Below are 18946 nucleotides of genomic sequence, written 5' to 3'. Positions count from 1 at the left end.
TACTGTAGTTACTAAAATCTAATGATCACCTTTTTTGGCCAAATTACGGTACATTGCAAAAATTAAGGTGCACATTAGATTTGATGGCACATTTACATTCTCCAGCAAATACTTTTTTTGGTTTCAAGGTTCTAAAAATTGAGCTGCACATTAGAGTTGATGGCACATTAGAATGTTATTACACAAACATACATTTACTGAATGGTACTACTTATATTCTAAATGACCTCCAGACAAACTAGAAAGATTAAGGCTGCAACCCTAACCCCATTTACCTGGGAGAAAGTCCTACTGCATTGAGTAGGACCTACTTTTCAGTAGACACTGTTAGGATTCCTCTGTAAACCAAGCACATTCACAGCTAATTTACAGCAGGGATGGGGACCCTTGGGGCCAAATGTGGCCCTTCATTCTCTCTATCCAGCCCTCAGGACTCTATGTAGGCCATGCCCCTCACAGGCCCTGCACCCTCCTCTGATGATTTTTATTAGGATGGAATGTGTCTTTGAACCGTGATTATACCTCTTTCTTGCCTGGATTGAGGACTGTATATTTCTGGCCACACACACTATTGGTATGCAGCCCCTGGAAGGCTGCCCATGAGGGAATGTACACCTTGGAATGAAAGGGGTTTCCCAGCCATCCCCTGATTTATAGGTAGTACTGTGCCCAGAATGGCTAGCGGGCTTTTTTGTTTTTTGTTTAATGATCAAACTACAAATACAAGACACCGAAACCCATTTAGAGAGAAGGGTGAAGATACCAGAAAAACAATAATTTTAACTAATGTGACAGATCCAAGAGCAAAAAGGGCAGATTGTATTGATAAAGGATATCGAGTATCCATTTTATCCCCCATTGTTATTTATTGTTATCACAGTGTACTGTTTTATTTTGTTTTTAAGCTGCCTTTTATTATATAGAAAGGTGGGACATATATTTTGAAATTAACATTTAAGAAACGTTCAGAATGATCCTATGAATAAATTAGATATAGACAGAATTATTAGCCCATGGTGACCATCATGACTGGCTTTGGTCACAGTCCAGCCCTCTAACCACTACACCACATTAGCTCCTAGAAAAGGCTTTAAGTGCAATCCTAACCATGTCTATTCAGAAGCAAGTTCTGTTGAATTTAAAATGGTTTATTCCCAGGTAAGCGGAGTTAGGATTACTGTACAGCCTAAATCCCAAAAAAGAAGGCACTAAATGAATTGCAGATAGACAAAGACACAACCAACACAAAGGAATTTGTATTAAATATGTTAGAAAATGAAATGGAAAACAAAGACAACACTGGATATTTCCTCAATACAAAAGAAGGCACAGTGAGGATAACGAGGCAGCTGAAGTAATCAAAGCCTATTTGTTTTGGTCTTTACCAAAAATGAAAGCAGTTCTGGGTACTCTAGTTCAAGAGGGATGTTGAAAAGTTCTTAATGTTTCAGAGAGCTACAAATCATACAAGGAACGTTAAGGAAACATGCATGCTCAGCCGAGAAGAAAGAAAATTTGAGGAAAAAGAAAACAGGTTGACAGTTTCAAACGTTTTTAAAAGAATCTCAGAAGGAGGGGGGGGGGAATAATTATTTACCTCTCTATTAAGGAAAGGATGAGAAAACCAATGACTTCTAAGCAACAGAAAGGTATAGTAATAATGCATGTTAAATAATTCGGTATGAATTTGAAGAATGTTTCAAATTTTATTTATTTATTACCTTGTTTATTTAATCTACTTTTACTCTGTTATTCAGCCATGTCCCCCAAAGTAGCTTACATCAATCCATACAACAAACCAGCCAATAATCAAGATTGATTACACAGCATTATAATCTTGGACAAACAACCATTTTCACTTGGCACTTAAATACACGCAAAGGAGGCACATGACAAATAGATGTGAAGAAGAGCCCTAAATGGGAAGCCACCATCTTTCTGACGATGGGGGTACCCAAAGCCATCCCTCTGCTGAAGATGTTACAAGGAGCAAGCAATTCTGTTTGGGGCACATTAAAGTAATCTACCAGTGATGTTGTCAGGGCATGGAAAACAGTAGCACGATATATTTCCAAGTGGGACTGCAGCCGACACATGTAACAGAAGTTGATTAAAAGGCACTTTGAGAACTACGTCCACTGCAAGACTGGATCTATGTAATAGCACCCCCTACCTATGGTCTTGGTTCTGTTTGAGCAGTGCAACTCCATCTAGAACTGGCTAAATCCTAATTCCATGGTTCATCAATATGCTGGTCTTGCATCGATTGAGATCCAGTTCTGCAGGGCCAGCCCAGGATATTTTGCTGCTTCAGACAAAACTGAAAACGCTCCCCACTTTGCTGCCATTGCCTCTTCTACACACATGTGCTGCCCCCTTCGCCACCTCCTCCTCAGCAGCAGCCAGTGGTGTGGAGGTCAAGGCGGAAAAGGGAGCAGCCAGGCACACAAGAGGCGGCCATGGTGGCAGGCACGCATGGAGGAAACCAGATCTGCCACCTGAGTTGACTGCCTCACATTGCTCATTGATGAGCCAGCTCTGCAGGAGCTCCAGACAACCTGCTCAGAACATGCACATCCTCGCCTAGAAACTTATTTTGAACTAGTTTGCTCACACTTTGGATGCAACACTAGGGAAAACCATGGCTTAGTGCAAATGAGCAGGTTCCTACAGCACAGACTATGGCCCTGCTGCTGCTGCGCTACCCAGGGCTAAGCCATGGTTTGACTTGGAATTAATGTCTGAACCTGGTGTGGCAATCACACAGGGTCCCCGGACGTTTCACCGTCTATTGATCCCTGTGCCACCACTTTAGTTCTCGCTGCCACCACCCAGGCCCTACCTGGTACAATACTGAGTCCAGTCAGGGTTAAATTGGAACAGAAACTTCTGTTTATTTATTGCAGTTTAACAAGCGTGTGGTTTCATTAACGGACTCAGTCGATTACAATCATGGGCTGCCTATCCAGACCTATAACTTCCGCTACCTGCTCTCACTCACTAAACCACCTCTCAGATATTTACTTGTCTTCCTAGCTTCTAACTGTTCCTGACTCAACTTATTTCACTACACTAACTCAACCTACCCCCAGACTCTATCCCAATTCACTCCCATGGCAACCAACCATCCAACTCCCAATGAACTCCCCTTCGCCCCTCCCAGAGTTGGTTTGATAGTCCCTCTGACTCCACCCCCCTGGGTTCTGATTGGGTAACTTGTTTAACTATTTCACCTCCAGCACTCTCATATGTTAACGTCACACCAGGACTCATGGTTTGCTTCACTCCACACAAAGAATGAGTCTGGGTGTAACATGAAGCCAAACCATGGCACAACACTGAGTAGCATGGCAGAGCCAAACCAGGGTTAGGAGCACAATGGCTGCAATCATCACTCTGGAAACTCACACGCTTGTTTGTTCGCACAAAGACACTGTTTGGCTTGCTATTATGTGTAAACTGGGTCACCACAATGCTTGGAGATGCAGGTACTTCAAAATCCTAGTTTGACACTTGTTGACAATTTCATTCGGGAATTGGGCCATCAGATGTGAACAAAACTTCCATTGCACAGTGGCTCTAATTTTCAATTAGGAAGAAGAATTACGTTATTCTTAACTATCTCCTAAAATCTTGACATTCCAGCTTGTTCTCCGCTAGTAACCAATACATCTTAACCTATTGTTTCAGTGTAAAATTAATCCCATGGAGATAGGTCAAGACTAAGCTTATTTCATATTAGCTCTAACATTTCTGAATTTGCACTAGGAATAGCTATCTTCAGTGCGTTATTAATACTCTTAATACTTTGAGTTAGAAATGAACACTGCCTTCCAAAAAACTAGCATGTACACAATTCTCTTTAATTGTTGGTGTCTGGAGGAAAGTAGAATGCAACTACCTTAACTGTAAAGGGGAAAGCGGAGTTTAAATCCTGTACAAATTACCAGCACATAGAAGTAAGATTTTGCATTACAGTAGAACCTTGGTTTGCAACCGTTTTGGATTACAACCACATCAAACCCAGAAGTGTGTGTTCCTTTCTTTGGATTACAACCCTTTTTTGGGGGGGATTACAACCCTTCTTTTTTTTGGGGGGGGAGGCCCCATTGGCGAAAGCGTGCCTTGGGTTACAACCTGTTTTGGTTTACAACCGGACCTCCGGAACGGATTATGATTGTAAACCAAGGTACCACTGTACTATTTCTGAATGAGTTTGTTCAACCCTGTTAAAGGGTAATTTGGAAAGAACATTTTAGTATTCAGTGAAGATGACTGTGAAAAACCTATTCCAGATATGCCATAATGCATTTGTAACCAATATTCTGTTTGCCACGGCCTTGTGAACTGAACAGCAGTTGATTTTCTCTTTGTGGCCTATTGATGTGTAACACACACAAATACACAAACATATATGTACTGGCTTCTCACCTCCACCACCACTGGTTAATATCTCTGTGTTCTGAGAATTGTACAGTATAAAACTATGTTTATAAATGAGGAAAGAGGAAGATTTACATATGTGATTTTAAAAGCAGAATTTATATGACAACCTACACATTTATATTATGTGTTATAGATAGAACATTCAGAATCCGTGTTGAGAAGCAAATTTCAGTTTAGTCAGCCCAATGGGTTTAGCAGTTTAAAATATATTTCAAAGAAAGTAGAAATCAGTCTGACCTGATGACATCAACCTCGGATCTCCTCTGTTTTTGTTCCCTCTCGGGTACTACATGCCAGGTGAAGACGAGTCTCCAGTCAAACCCACCAATCTGTGGCTCCCCAGGATTTCCCAAATATTCAAAAGTGTTCCAGTCAATCACATCGATCACAGGGCAGACAACAGCTGATGGCTCTTCTTTAATTCTAAGTAAGTTAATAAAGAAATAATATTTGCATGATGTTCACAGAAGCAAGAAATATCAAACAACATTATGGAAGCACACTAGAGTACGTATGTTTATAAGTTAAATGGTTTATTATTTTCCATTGTGCGACAGGAAGCTTTTATAACTTTTAAAAATAAAAAATAAGTAAACATAAGCTAGCTCAATTTCCATGAAACCTCTTGAATCCATCCCCTTCCTGTACTTATTTTGCCTTCTGGTCCAACTTCTGTTTGATGGATGAATGTAAACAGGTTTGTAAAACAGTTGAGAACATACAGCCCACTGGTGGCATGAGGATTTATGGAAAGGAGTGAAGGAATATTAAGGATTTTTGTCTAAAAAGACAAAGCAGGAGTGTTCACTCTTTACCTTCCTCACCCCATCCTCTTTATTCTTTTGACCAGCTGCTCTAAGGATTAACACCAAAGCACAACTAAGAATCTTCTGCCCCTACCTACTGCTTGCAGAGTTCCCACATAGCACCTCAAGCAAAAGAGAACATTCACCAAGAAGAGAAAAAGGCCCACCTGCCATTGGTCTTCTGACATCCATGGTTCACTCTGAAGTTCCAACATTAACCATCATTCCTAAACTACTGCAAGTATCTTGAAACCTACTGAAGGATCTTGCTCCACAACCCGAGAACCTGGCTTTAGTCTAATGCAATGCAACTGCCTTGATGCCAGGAAGTATATATTTGGGGAAGGGGTGTAGCTGAAGTGGAAGAGCATACCTCAGAGGAAGCACGCCTGCTTTGCTTGCAAAAAGGTCTCACATTTAATCCTCAGCCTCTCCAGGTAAGGCTGGGAATGTCCCTTGCCTGAAACTCTGAACAGTTGCTGCCAGTCTCTGTAGACAATACAAAGCTAGATGGAGCAATAGTTGGACTCAGTATAGGGCAGCTTCCTATATAGGTCACATAAGCAGTAAGCTTGAATAATTAGGGAACTATCCATTAGTTTAGACCAGGCATCCGCAAACTCGGCCCTCCAGATGTTTTGGGACTACAATTCCCATCATCCCTGACCACTAGTCCTGCTAGCTAGGGATGATGGGAGTTGTAGTCCTAAAACATCTGGAGGGCTGAGTTTGGGGGTGCCTGGTTTAGAAAAAGTATGCAGTAACTGCAGGTGAGGCTCGACAACTGACATTTAACAACTGTACTCTGTGATAGGGAAAATTAGCACAGGTGTTCTAATTAACAGCTAGAGGCTTTATAGAGTTTAGTCACCACCAGAGAGCTGGAGAACAACCTCTTTTTGTCCCTTTCCTCCCCATTAACAACATCCCATGAGAAATGAGAAAACAATCCATGGTGGTTTTAGAGACAAAAATGGTTTCACTCCGTGCCAAACCACACCAGGTTCAGCTGAACAGAACAAATCTGCATCATGATGTTCATATATTTACTTTGCCAATGTAAAGTTGTTATACAGTGGTACCTCAGGTTACATATGCTTCGGGTTACAGACTCCACTAACCCAGAAATAGTACCTCAGGTTAAGAACTTTGCTTCAGGGTGAGAACAGAAATCGCGCAGTGGCGGCGCAGTGGCAGCAGGAGGCCCCATTAGCTAAAGTGGTGCTTCAGGTTAAGAACAGTTTCAGGTTAAGTACGGAAACTCCAGAACGAATTAAGTACTTAACCTGAGGTACCACTGTATTAATAGTCAGGATTTAGCAACTTAAACATACAAACAACAAAAAAGAGGGGGGGAAGCTTATCTAACAGCTTCACAGCGTCTTTTTACAAAGTCTTTTGGTAATCTTCTTCAAAGAAAGGGATGGTAGCATAAGGGAAAAAGGCATGGCGAAACAGATACAAAGGCAAAGCTGAAGCACAACAGAACCACCACACACACACAGAGCACAAGCAAACTCATTTTACTCACTCTCCATTCCAAGGAGCTTCTAGAGTTCATTGACCAGTCTTTCCTGACTGGGTCTGTCAGTGAGATGGCCACAATCCAGGCAGAGAGGCAAAGTGCAGGCTGGTTGCCAGACAGCCAAAGAAGAGAAAGGTGATGAAGTCAGGGAAGACAAGGAAAGGAGAGCAAGAGAAACTTAATAGTAGGAGTGGGTTACTTACAGATGTTAAAGCCAAGTGGTCAAAAGATGAAAACCTGCACCAACACATGCTCTACAATGTGTTAGCTCTCCCGTTACCCCTACCCTCCTGGCCACCTGAGAGCAACAACCATGATGAGCCGTAGTGTGCACTGTGATGCCTAATTATTATTATTATTATTATTATTATTATTATTATTTATACCACGCCCATCTGGCTGGGCCTCCCCAGCCACTCTGGGCGGCTTCCATAGAAACCAAAAATACAGTAAAATATCACACGTTAAAAACTTCCCTGAACAGGGCTGCCTTAAGATGATAAATTGGGGAGAGAGTTGGCACAATTATTTCAATTTATACAATGTCAATGCACCCAGCTATGTCCCTGTTCCCCATTTCTAATTTTTAATTGCCCCTTGAGTCATATGAGGTCATTTGCAAGAAAAAACGGCATGTCCTGAACTCCTGCAATAGTGCAGTCAATTCGTTTATAAACAAGGTTTGCAATGGTGGAAGAGCAGCAGCTTGAGGACAGGATAGTAAAAGCTATGACTGGGCCAAAATATATAATAATATAGTTAATATTATGCAGGAATACCCTACGGCAGCAGTTTGCACCGCTGCTCGTTAGTTATGGAGGCCGCTGCAGCTGAGACCACATGAGGCACCAGTTCATAACAATATTTTTAAGTGAAAATAAGAGATCAGGAAACATGTGAATCATTGCTAAGACTACATACAGTGTATATACAATAAACAGAATGCAGTAAAATTTGAGGGAAATTATTCATTTTCGGTTTAAATCTTGCCCCACACTGCCATCTGGTGGATTAACCACACTGTTAAAATTGATAAGCATGCCTTTGGTTACTTCAAAAGAACTGAATAAATGTGGCAATATAGGCCTCTATAACCTAATAGTTCAAATTATTAAATAAAGTCAAAGCATTAGTTTTCCCTTCAAAATGTTTCCCGTTAAATATTAATTACATTCCAAGCATTATTACATGCTGTTTTTCACATCTTCATGTTGTTTTTGGTGTTTAGGCAAGTGTTCTGCCTAAAATTCCACTTCTCTGAATTATTTTTAGAGGTCTCGTTTTTTATTCTTTCATTCACAATGCAGAACCACAACCTCTGACAGCGGGGTTTGTGCTCATTTGTGGGTTTCCTTGCATTTTGGTGTTAAGAATAGTCTTAAGTCTCATACCACAAGTATACTTTTAATGTATGTGGGGGAGGGGTTGCCAGTAAGTTATTATGGCTTAATGTTTGATGATATTCAGTGCTTGTATAATGCATTTATGACACCACAAAATACGTAAGGGCCCAGTTTGCATGTATCACTAGGCAAAACTGTGACTAAGAGAGACACAGCAAAAGCTGTGTCTGCTCTGCTCCTCCTCTGGTCTTGCTGCTGCTGCACTGCCCAGAACTAAGCATTGTTTGGCTTAGTGTTACATCAAAACCTGGACTCATGGTTTGTTTTGCTCCAGAAAAACTACAAGTTGTAGCCAAAGTTCACTTAATGCTTGCCACTCATGGTCTGGTTGTGGAAGACAGAGTGGAAAATGAGTGATTTGGGCGTGATTTTTTGCTGTGAGCACTTGCATGTTTGCTTTTTTATGCTTCGCCATGTTTTGGCTTACTGTTATGTGCAAACTGGGCCACATGTATTTTGTGTTCGTTGTCAGAAACACATTACACAGCACAGTGTACCATCAAGCATTTTCTTCCCTTGCCATTCTCATTGCTTTATACCGCTAGAAAAATCCCACAACATCATCTCCATCTTGCAAGAATGTGAAAGTAACTCACATCATCATCATCATCATCAGGCAGTCTCAGCGGCACCATCTCAATATAAACAAAATGTATTTTGAAAAAAGGAGGGCATACCAATGAACAACCTTTTTATCTACAAATGTAAACACTATCAATTTAAAGCCAGCCCTGACTCACTCCCACTACAAAAACTGAGAATGTCGATGAGGCCAGAGACCATCTTGGCTGACTCTTGCTGCAGACCCAGGTCATCCACAGTCCTGCTGTTGGAGTACTGGCAGCAACAGCAGCAGGTATGTTCTACGTTTAAGATAATATTTTGTTCTTTTGCTCATTATGCTGTTTTAAATGTATATATTTGACTTTCTTTAGCAATGTTTTCTTTTGAAGTCTTTAATATTTTAGTTTTCTGTTAATTATGTTGCTTTGAAATTATACTTTATATTTGAATTTATTCTATAATAGTTTATTCTGAATTGTTTTATTTGATGTTTTAACATAGGTTGTAAACCACTTTGAGATTTTGTTTTAAAAATATAAAGTGGTGTAGAAATGAAATGAAAAATAATAATAATGAATCCAAGGGATTTAGGGCTTATATTTTTTAAACAGATGTCCTTCCTTGATACATGGCAATTTCTTCTAAACTGTGGGGGATTTTCAAAAGCAGCAATCTATGGTTGAAATATATATTAATCCCATTGGGCATGCATAAAGCAGCTACATGAATCTTAGTAAAGTACTGGAGGTCTACACATTATTTACGTTGGTTCTAACAAACACATATTTGTTGAAATTAGAATGTCTTAAATCATTTTTAAAGTACTATTTGGATTCATCTAAAATAGCAGGTAGAAGAACAGAAAATATAGAATGTGAGGCAAATACTCTGGCTCTGGTTGCCACTGCTGAGAAACAAAATGAAAATCAAATGCCACTCGCTTTTTTAATGCATATAGAAAGTATTTGACTGAACATTACCTTTCTAATAATGGTTCAAGCCATTCTTCATGGCACTCACAGTGGCAATCAAGAAAGGTTAGAACATCCCCTTTTGCTATAGAAGCTCCCAGAAGTCTTGCTCGAACCAATCCTTCTCTCTTGTTTGCCCGGATAAGCCGTACCTTGCGCAAGTTAGCCACATAGTTTTCCAAAGCCTCCTTTAAGTGCTCTGTAAAAAAGAGATGAATGAACTGCTGTCGTACAAAGCAACTGCTAGCAAAACATATCAAAACATATCCAGCAATTCAGTGTTGAAATCCATTTTCAGTTCACCAGAAAGTGAGCTATGATGAACCTCCCTTGGGAGGGTGTTCCAGATTTGTGATGCCACAACCAAAAACACCTACCTTGCATGTTCATTTGCCCCACCTCTGAAAGCAGAGCAGCACAGTGCCCAAGATGCTGACCTGAACATATTCCAACTTTTAATGTCAATCAGGGTTTCTGAATGGCCTGTACTCATTAAAGACGGCCTGTACTCATTAAAACCTGCCTGGTTTTTGAGATCATCATTGCAAGTCTGGCTCTGGGTGTTCCCACCTTCTAAGATTATGTGGGTGGTCATCCAAGATTGGGTTTTCTTGATGCAAGTACCTTAGTTAATCAACCCACTCTGCTTATCTGCGCATCTGGCATTAAATTTGAGGACTTTGAAGTCCTCTTTTCACTGAGACGGCCCACCCATGAGGCAATGTGAGGCAACAGAAGATCTGGCCTCCAAGGAATGTATCGCCCACTACTGCTGCTAAAGTGGCAGCGATGGCTGCAGTGTGCTCCATAGAGACTGCATCTGCCACCTCCTTTGCGCCCCCACCAATGCCACATCTACAGCCAGCTCTTGATGGAAATGAGGCGCTGTCAGTCTCCTCCCAACCTTGTTCTCAATGTAGATCTTTATTCCCCCCTTGTTCCCTATGTAGATCTTCCTTCCTCCCCTTGTTCCCAATTTAGATCTTTATTCACCCCTTCTTCCCTGGCTGGGGGAGGTGGCGCCAATTTGTAGTTCGCCTCAGGTGTCATAATGTATTGGGCAGGCCCTGCCTTTTCATGGTAATTTACAGGTTTAAAGCTCTATATTGGTCTTAAAAGGTTCTTCAATATTCTATTACCTTTGAAGACTGCTATTACATTTTCTATTTTATTGTTTCAATTATTTTATTATTATAGATTTAAAATACATTGTAATCCTCAATGGGGGATTAAAATGGAAAGACAAGATAAAATAGTTTACTACACATACAAAACAGCTCTGTTGTTTTTCAGATATGGTCCTCAAAATGGTTCTGAACTATTGTGTGCCTCCCTTTCAGTGTCTCTGTTATCACCCATATGCTTACATCTCTCTTTGTGATCTCCTCATACAGGACATGGAGGATAACATTACGTTATTAATCTTTTTAAGATGAGGAATGACTGTATCTGTGTAAATTACCTAGGGACTTTAAATTCTCTTTATTGAGGTTTTCTCCGACTCTCCTTTAATTTGTCTATTTTATAAATAAGGTTTGTATTCTGGTGAAGCACTGATAAGGGTGAAGGCAGGGTAAAAATATTTTTAAATACAGTATAAGAAATCAGTATCTGAGAAAGGTACTACTCAAACTACATATTAGGGGTGGCATTCAACAAAGTTTGACTCAGAGGAGATACAGTGAAATTAATGAACATGACTTAGTTATGCCAATTAATTTCAGTGTCTACTTTAAGTAAACCTTAGTTGAATATCACCCTAAGAGTTAGATTATACATATATTTTGAGAACATTACTATTCTGAGAGTGGAATAAATATCAGAATAACAAAAGACTCAGGTGTGCACAATCACTATTACCCTGTTTTGGTCATAAAAGAGTACAATCCAAATATTCTAGGCTAAAAATAAAATTGGAAACATTAACTGATTAGGTTTCCACACATCAAAATACATATCGAATAGAGTTGTAAGGAGTGGTATTTTTCTTCAAATGAAATGTGGGCTAAAATCTATACAGCAGAAATATCCCATTCTGCAGAGACCCCTATTCAAAATCTGACATCGCTTTTGCTTTGTTCCACTATTAGATTTATTAAATAGTATGCAGAAGAGCCAAGCAAATGTCTTAAAATTCAGTGTTACCATTCCCATTTTATTTGGTACAATCATTTTAGTTATTCTAGTTATAGTTTTACATCTACGAGTCTTAGTTTTATATAACAGGAGAGAGACTCCCATCAGCTGTAAATTTTACAGTAGCGTTTTGTGCATTGATTCATTAATCTCATTCATCCTTATTACTGCAAAATTGAGATTGCTGGGTCTTTGGTTACTTGATTTCAGCAGACAGGATAGACTTTGCCTGATATCACATAACTATCCAGTAGCCATCTGGACGGGGTACCTGGATGTATTTATTTGATACACAGTGGTACCTCGGGTTACATACGCTTCAGGTTACATATGCTTCAGGTTACACAGTCCACTAACCCAGAAATAGTGCTTCAGGTTAAGAACTGTGCTTCAGGATGAGAACAGAAATCATGCTCCGGCGGCACGGCGGCAGCAGGAGGCCCCATTAGCTAAAGTGGTGCTTCAGGTTAAGAACAGTTTCAGGTTAAGAGCGGACCTCCGGAATGAATTAAGTACTTAACCTGAGGTACCACTGCACTTGCATACCAAGGAGCTCAGAGCAGCATTTTAGCCTCAAACCCACTCTGTTGAGTAAGCTGGGATGAGAGGTAAGTAATTTAGCCAAGCATCACACAAGCCATTTGTAAAATGAGTACAGCTGCCGCTTGAACCAGCATGACTGAACTGCAGCTTGCCTACCTATGTGCATCAGGCCCTGCCTGCTAGGTTCCCCTCAGCCTAGCTTTTTATTCTTGGGGATCCCAACCTGTGCAATATTCCGTCGCTTGGTAAACCATTCCCAAAGATTATTAGTCAAGTCTACTCATCCCGTGGTGGCTCACATGTCCGCCAAGATTTTAAGAGAGGTGGTAAATAAACAACATTGTGCTATACCGACGAGATAATCACACTACGATTACCGAGAAGTAATTTTCAGGAGTATAGAGCAAACATTACAATGCAGGCCACTGACAACACATCTCTATGCAAGCCAGTTTCAGTCTATGTTTTTCCTTGGAAATACTTCCTGCTAAGTTGCACTCTTACACCAATTATATCCTAAAAGGGCTACGCTTGCCTCCAAGTGTAGTAGCTACTAAATGCCCTATTCATTTCACAGAAAATCCTGTGCCAGCAGGGAGCTTTGTGGAGACATGGCTTACCTTTATCACTGTAATCGTCTACAAGGATGACTTCTTCCAGAAGGATGTCAGGAGAAGTCTCAAGAACACTATGAACTGTTCTGAGAAGCGTTGACCAAGCCTCATTATAAAAAGCTATTATAACAGAAGTCTTTGGAAGGTTATAATAATCATACTTCTTTTCTCTGCATCTGTAAGAAAAGCATACATTTTAATTGAAAAATCAGATACATAATTAAGCAATACTCTGCCTCAACAATTTATACAGAAGTGAGGTGAATACACAAATACGTATCGTAAGTGTGCAGAGTAGGACCTGCAGCAAGGAAGTCATTTCTCCTAGATTTTCATCTTGCAGTTTCAAAGAGCGCATCAACTTCATTAGGAATAACATCCAGTTTGTGATACGCTCCGTGCTACATTAACTATATTAAGGAATTCAATGCTACTTCCAAGCACACATCAGAATGTATATCCAAGTGTCAATACCACCTATTCATGATGTATTATTTGCAAATACCATCCCACTCCCAATTCTGCTGCTACTAATTGCATGTACCATATTTTTCGCTCTATAAGACGCACCAGACCACAAGACGCACCTAGTTTTTGGAGGAGAAAAACAAGAAAAAAAATATTCTGAATCCCAGAAGCCAGAACAGCAAGAGGGATCGCTGCACAGCGAAAGCAGCAATCCCTCTTGCTGTTCTGGCTTCTGGGATAGTTGCACTGCCTGCATTCACTCCATAAGACGCACACACATTCCCCCTTACTTTTTAGGAGGGAAAAAGTGAGTCTTATAGAGCAAAAAATACGGTAAATATCTTTTCTAAAACAACAATTTGAGTTGGATCAGTGAGAGCTTATTTTTAATATGTGAAGAGTTTAACAATATAGGTTTATTATTATTAAATGTTAAGCATATTTTCACAGAATGCTGCTGTTCTTTCACAGTAACTGTTCACGTGTTTTTTCATTTGAGCTTCATTTTCCTTTATTCAAGCAGTTCAAATATCAGCTTTGAAAATCTGTGATATTCAATTAACTATACCAATGAATAGATTAAAACCTTACAAAGAATTACTGAGGCAATTGTCACCCACCCTTCTATCTCCCTCGTTTACCAAACTGGGAGAATGCCAGGCACAGGGATTTACCTACAGAGCCAAAGGAAATTAAAGTAGAAGTCATTATGTTGTCACCATGTCAAGATCTTGACCTGAAGTATCCCAACATGGTGACCTCCAAGTGTTGTTGGACTCCAACCCCAGACAGTATGCCAATGGGAAGGGATGATAGGTGTTGTAGTTCAGCAACATTGGGAGGCCATCCAGTTGGCTACCCAGATCTACTGCCTGTCTTCATTCTGCTATAAAGAAACTACCTGACTAAGGTTCTGTAGGACATTAGACATGAACGTTTCAGAAGACTTCCCTTCCTTGCCTCACCAAGGTTAATCACAGCCAGCTCATATAAAATTCACTTGCTCAATTTTCTGGTTTCTAGGAAATATATTTCATCAGATCATTCACTAATACCTCTCTCCTACCCAAAGGTGTTCCCATTTTGCTCACTAATGCTCCTGCTGCTCCCTTCAAGGGCCAAATCAAATGATTGTTTTTGCGGTGAAAATTTCATCATGCTGATAACTTTCACGTGCTGCAGTAGTCTTGAGAAAGTTCCCTAACACAGTGAAATTGCATGATACTCAACCAATTTCTGAGAAGTTGTTAGTAGCTAATAGGTGTATAATCAGAAACTGAGCTTCACCTGTGTGGTGGAAATATATACACCATTCAGTTACGCTACACTCACAGACATTGCAACGTCAGCAATTTACAATCTCTCTAGTCCAGGAAGTAAAGTGTAGTATTTTTTTCTTCTTCTTATGAGCAATCTTGTTAGAATCTTTTGTAAATAAAAGACTTCAGTTTCCTCTAACAAGCAGAAATGAACATGATAAGGCAGCTATTTGCAATGTCCATGTGTACTGTACAGGGCACTTTATTGTACAGGTTGAGGTGGCAAGAATGAAAGGATTATGAACAGCTAGCATAAAGAGTGGAACTACATCCGGCTTAAGTCAGTTGAGGGTGCCTCGCTTGGAAAATTTCCAGGAAGAAAATACTGTCAAAGGCTACCACTGTGCCCGATTGAGAACAGGCAGCAATAAAAAGAAAGCAACCATCTGTATGATCTTAAGCATGGGATTGCAGCCTCAGTGATAAGTTTGGTTAACTATACATATAGGACTGGGTTCAAAGAAAGTGCTCAACTGAGTAATGATCACAGCCGAAATATCTTAACATGATATCAAACTTCCAAAAATGGTGGAATATAGCTGTGTGAACTCACATCTTTTTGGATAATTATTGGGGAGGCAGCAGGTGAGAGATGGGACTCCCTGAGAAAATATGGGAAACGGGTTAGGCAGCAGCAGAACTGGAAGCAGCAATGATTTTGAGAGGCTACAAACATTCTCACCAACTTATAAACATCTTCATTTGGGACACAATTTTCAAGTGGAGATGCTCTCAAAGAGGTGACCCTTTACATTTAAGCTAACTTGGCACAGGACCCATTCACTGCTTCTGGTGTGGAGTTTGCTGGTTGCATTAACTTCCAGCCACAGGTACCACATACCATGACATTTGTACGTAGGTAGGCATTATATATTGAATTATCCAATTAATTGAGGATTGGGTTTTCATATGCATTCTAGCTTATGGCTACCAGATTTTTTTCAATGAATCTGTGGACACTTTTGTTTTGTTTTGTTGAAGCTGAGTAGCAACAGGGAGTCAGTAGTGAGGATGGTGAGGCAAAAGACCCTGGGCTCAAGCACACATGCATATCGTATAAAGGTGCAAAGCTCTTCCTTCGCACCCTATGAAACATAAATGCGCAGAGTTTTTAAAAAACTGGGCAAAGGCACGACACCCACCCGTGACTCCCGAGCCTCCCCCAATCTCCTCCCTCTTCTCCATTTGTTTTGACTGATCAGGGGAGGCTTGGGAATTGCGGGCGGCCATTGCCCAGTTTTTTTTAAACTGTGCATTTATGTTTCACAGGGTGTGAAAGAAGGGCTTTGCACCTTGCCTGGCAGAGAAACCGAGCGCCTTGCACCCCTCCTGGGCAACAGCCACCCGCCTGCGACTCCCGAGCCTCCCTCGATCTGTCAAAACAAAGGGGGAAGGGGGCAGAAGATCTGTACCGCCAGACGTCCCTGGTTCTCCTTCGGCAGTGGCAGTGGCAGCGGGCAGCTCCTGAAGCCAGCCAGAGCCGACTGCGCTACCAGGCTGGCTCCAGGCTGCTGAGGCTGCCGCTGCCACATTTCCCAGGGACAGATTTGCAAATCTGGGGACATTCCGGGGATGGAATTCGTCCAGGGACAGATTTGCAAATCCGGGGACTGTCCCCAGGAACCAGGAACGTCTGGTAACCCTATTCTAGCTATTTATGCCACAAGTGACTTTTTTTTTATGTACACAGACTCTGAAAGTATGGGACAAACCCTTCCAAGGCACCTATGGTGAGGCAGTGCACTATTCCAGGAAGTGAACAGGTGAATCTATATGGATTAAATACCCACAGACAGAAGCCTTTCAACGAACCAACCTTGTATCTGGTGGCTGTCAGCTCCCCCACTGCACCATGATCCCATTCTGACTTGAACAGCCACTGAAAGAAAGGCCACAGGTTCCCCCCCCCAAAAAAAAATGTTGTTTCCCTGTTTTCAGAGGAGATCCTAGTTGCCTGCTCTGTTCCTCTTCTAACATAGTATTTACAGTAACACGCCAATATTTGCACACAACTGCATGGAAAGATTGCCATATGTTCACCTGTAAGGCGGGGGACGAGTTGCAGAAGGCAGGCCAAGTTTAAGGAGGGGAGATTTTTAAAATGTGGGAGAAAAACACAGGCATGATATACTGTTACAACTGAAGAGTATAGCTGGGCCCCTATGAATCTGCTACCGAAAGCAAACCTTCTCTCCTAGGCGCTCATGTACACTATACAGTATAATCTTGTTTTGCCAACAGTTCCCCAGACAGGCAGTAGCTCATATCCATTCTGAATGTGTTTTACTCAGTGCTTCTTCTTTTTTAATAGAAAGAAATGTGAAGTTGTTACAGTAAGTGCTGCACTTTTAACATTACAGTGATACCTCATGTTAAGAACTTAATTCATTCTGGAGGTCCATTCTTAACCTGAAACTGTTCTTAACCTGAGGTACCACTTTAGCTAATGGGGCCTCCCACTGCCGCTGCACGATTTCTGTTCTCATCCTGAAGCAAAGTTCTTAACCTGAGGTACTATTTCTGGGTTAGCGGAGTCTGTAACCTGAAGCGTCTGTAACCTGAAGCGTCTGTAACCCGAGGTACCACTGTATGGGTAAAATGGGGGACGGGGGGGGGGGTGGATTCATAACTTACTTTAAAAATCATTGCAAACTGTTAAAACCGTTAGTTGGATTGTAATAACACTTGAAGTCTAATGGTGAAATTTGGATACAATGGAGATGCAAAATATTTGGATGATTAACAAGAGGACCCACAAAGGGGAGGAGGGGGAAGTCCAGGAGATCCTTTGGGGTCTTGTTTTTATGGTGCATGTTGGAAATCTGTTTGTTAAATTTTAATTTGAAAACAAAATAAATAAATATTTTTAAATGCTGGTACTGAGTACCATTGAGTACCCCAGGGAAAAAGAGCACTGGTTTAAATCTTGTCTGGAGCTCACCTCCCATACACACACACACACCTGTGCTCTAAGTAAGGTGGCCATTTCAGGTACCTGAGGAAGCAGACTCTCCAGTGCAATCACGGAATTGTAGAGTTGGGTGGGGCCCCTGAGGGTCATCTAGCCCAACCCCGGGCAATGCAGCAATCTCAGCTAGATCGCATATTGACAGACGGCCATCCAGGCTTCCCCCTGCCCCGACTGCCCTGTTTCCTTCGGGCAGCGCCCGTCCCTTTGCCGCCCTCCCTCCGCCTCACTCACTGGAGGTGGCGGCGCTCCGGCAGGCGGCGGTGCAGCGAGATGCGGTCGCTGAGGTAGATGTTGATCTGGTGTCTCCGGATGCTCTCCTCCTGGAGCCGCTGCTCGGCGGCGCTCAGCTCCAGGCGCACGGGCCGGCCCAGCTCGCCCAGCTCCGCTTCCCGGCCCAGCGGAGGCTTGTCGTACACGGGCCTGCGCAGGAGCCGCCGGGCGAGCTCGGCAGGCTGCGGCGAGGGCAGCGCGACGCCGCCGGCCTCGCCCAGCTCCGAGTCCGGCAGGCCGCGTTGCCACAGCAACAGCCAGCCCAGCGCCCCCGTCGCCGCCACCAGCAGGGCCGCCGCCGCCAAAGCCAGAGGCCCTCCCGCTCGGGACACCCGCGACCGCCGGACCCGCCGCATCTCTGCAGCGCCGGCGCTGGCCTCGCTTGAGGAGCGCGGGGCGGGACCCGAGGAGGAAGGGCCGCCCCGCCGCCGCCGCCGCCCGCCGCCGCCGCCGGGCCCGGAGCGAGGAAGCGGCCTTCTTTGCAGGATGAGGCGGCGCTGAGGGAAGGAGCAGCCGAGGTGCCTCAGAGGCCGCGCGGCTCCTGGCCTCGGAAGTTTGACAGAAAAACCAAACACAAAACACGCAACAAAACAAGAAAAAAGGAACCAGACTTCTTCGCCTATTTGTTCATTTAATTTTTATACGGCCCTTCATCTCAGGGCGGTCTGCGACAGAAATAATAATAATACATGAGACATAATAAAAAACGCAACCAAAAACTCCCCACCCCGCCCTGCCCTTCCCACAAACATTTAAAAAGCCAGATTGTCAGTAGGCCTGGTTGAAATGAAAGGTTTTTTAGCCAGGTGACTAAAGGCTTGCAACAAAGGCCTCAGGCTAGATTCCCCAGGGAAAGCATTGCACAAGCAGGGAGCCACTGCAGAAAAGCTCCTGCTGCCCTTTGCACCTC

General features: G+C 42.3%; 1 protein-coding gene across 1 annotated transcript in view; it reads right to left on the bottom strand.

The window, feature by feature from the left end:
- The window catches only part of GALNT12 (polypeptide N-acetylgalactosaminyltransferase 12), a 34248-nt gene extending 15841 nt beyond the window's left edge, over nt 1-18407 (bottom strand). The window contains exons 1-4 of the mRNA XM_079983968.1: nt 17998-18407; nt 13015-13184; nt 9725-9914; nt 4684-4869 (exon numbers count right to left, since the gene is read on the bottom strand). Of these exons, the coding sequence (XP_079840094.1) occupies nt 4684-4869; nt 9725-9914; nt 13015-13184; nt 17998-18392 (941 nt within the window). The 5' untranslated portion in view covers nt 18393-18407. The remainder of the gene's footprint in view (nt 1-4683; nt 4870-9724; nt 9915-13014; nt 13185-17997) is intronic.
- Nucleotides 18408-18946: the final 539 nt, after the last annotated feature.

The sequence above is a fragment of the Podarcis cretensis genome (assembly GCF_951804945.1).
Source record: "Podarcis cretensis genome assembly, chromosome: 7".
Classification (NCBI taxonomy): Eukaryota; Metazoa; Chordata; class Lepidosauria; order Squamata; family Lacertidae; genus Podarcis; species Podarcis cretensis.
The sequence above is the reverse complement of the archived record's forward strand: the minus strand, read 5'-3'. Positions and strand labels throughout refer to the sequence as shown.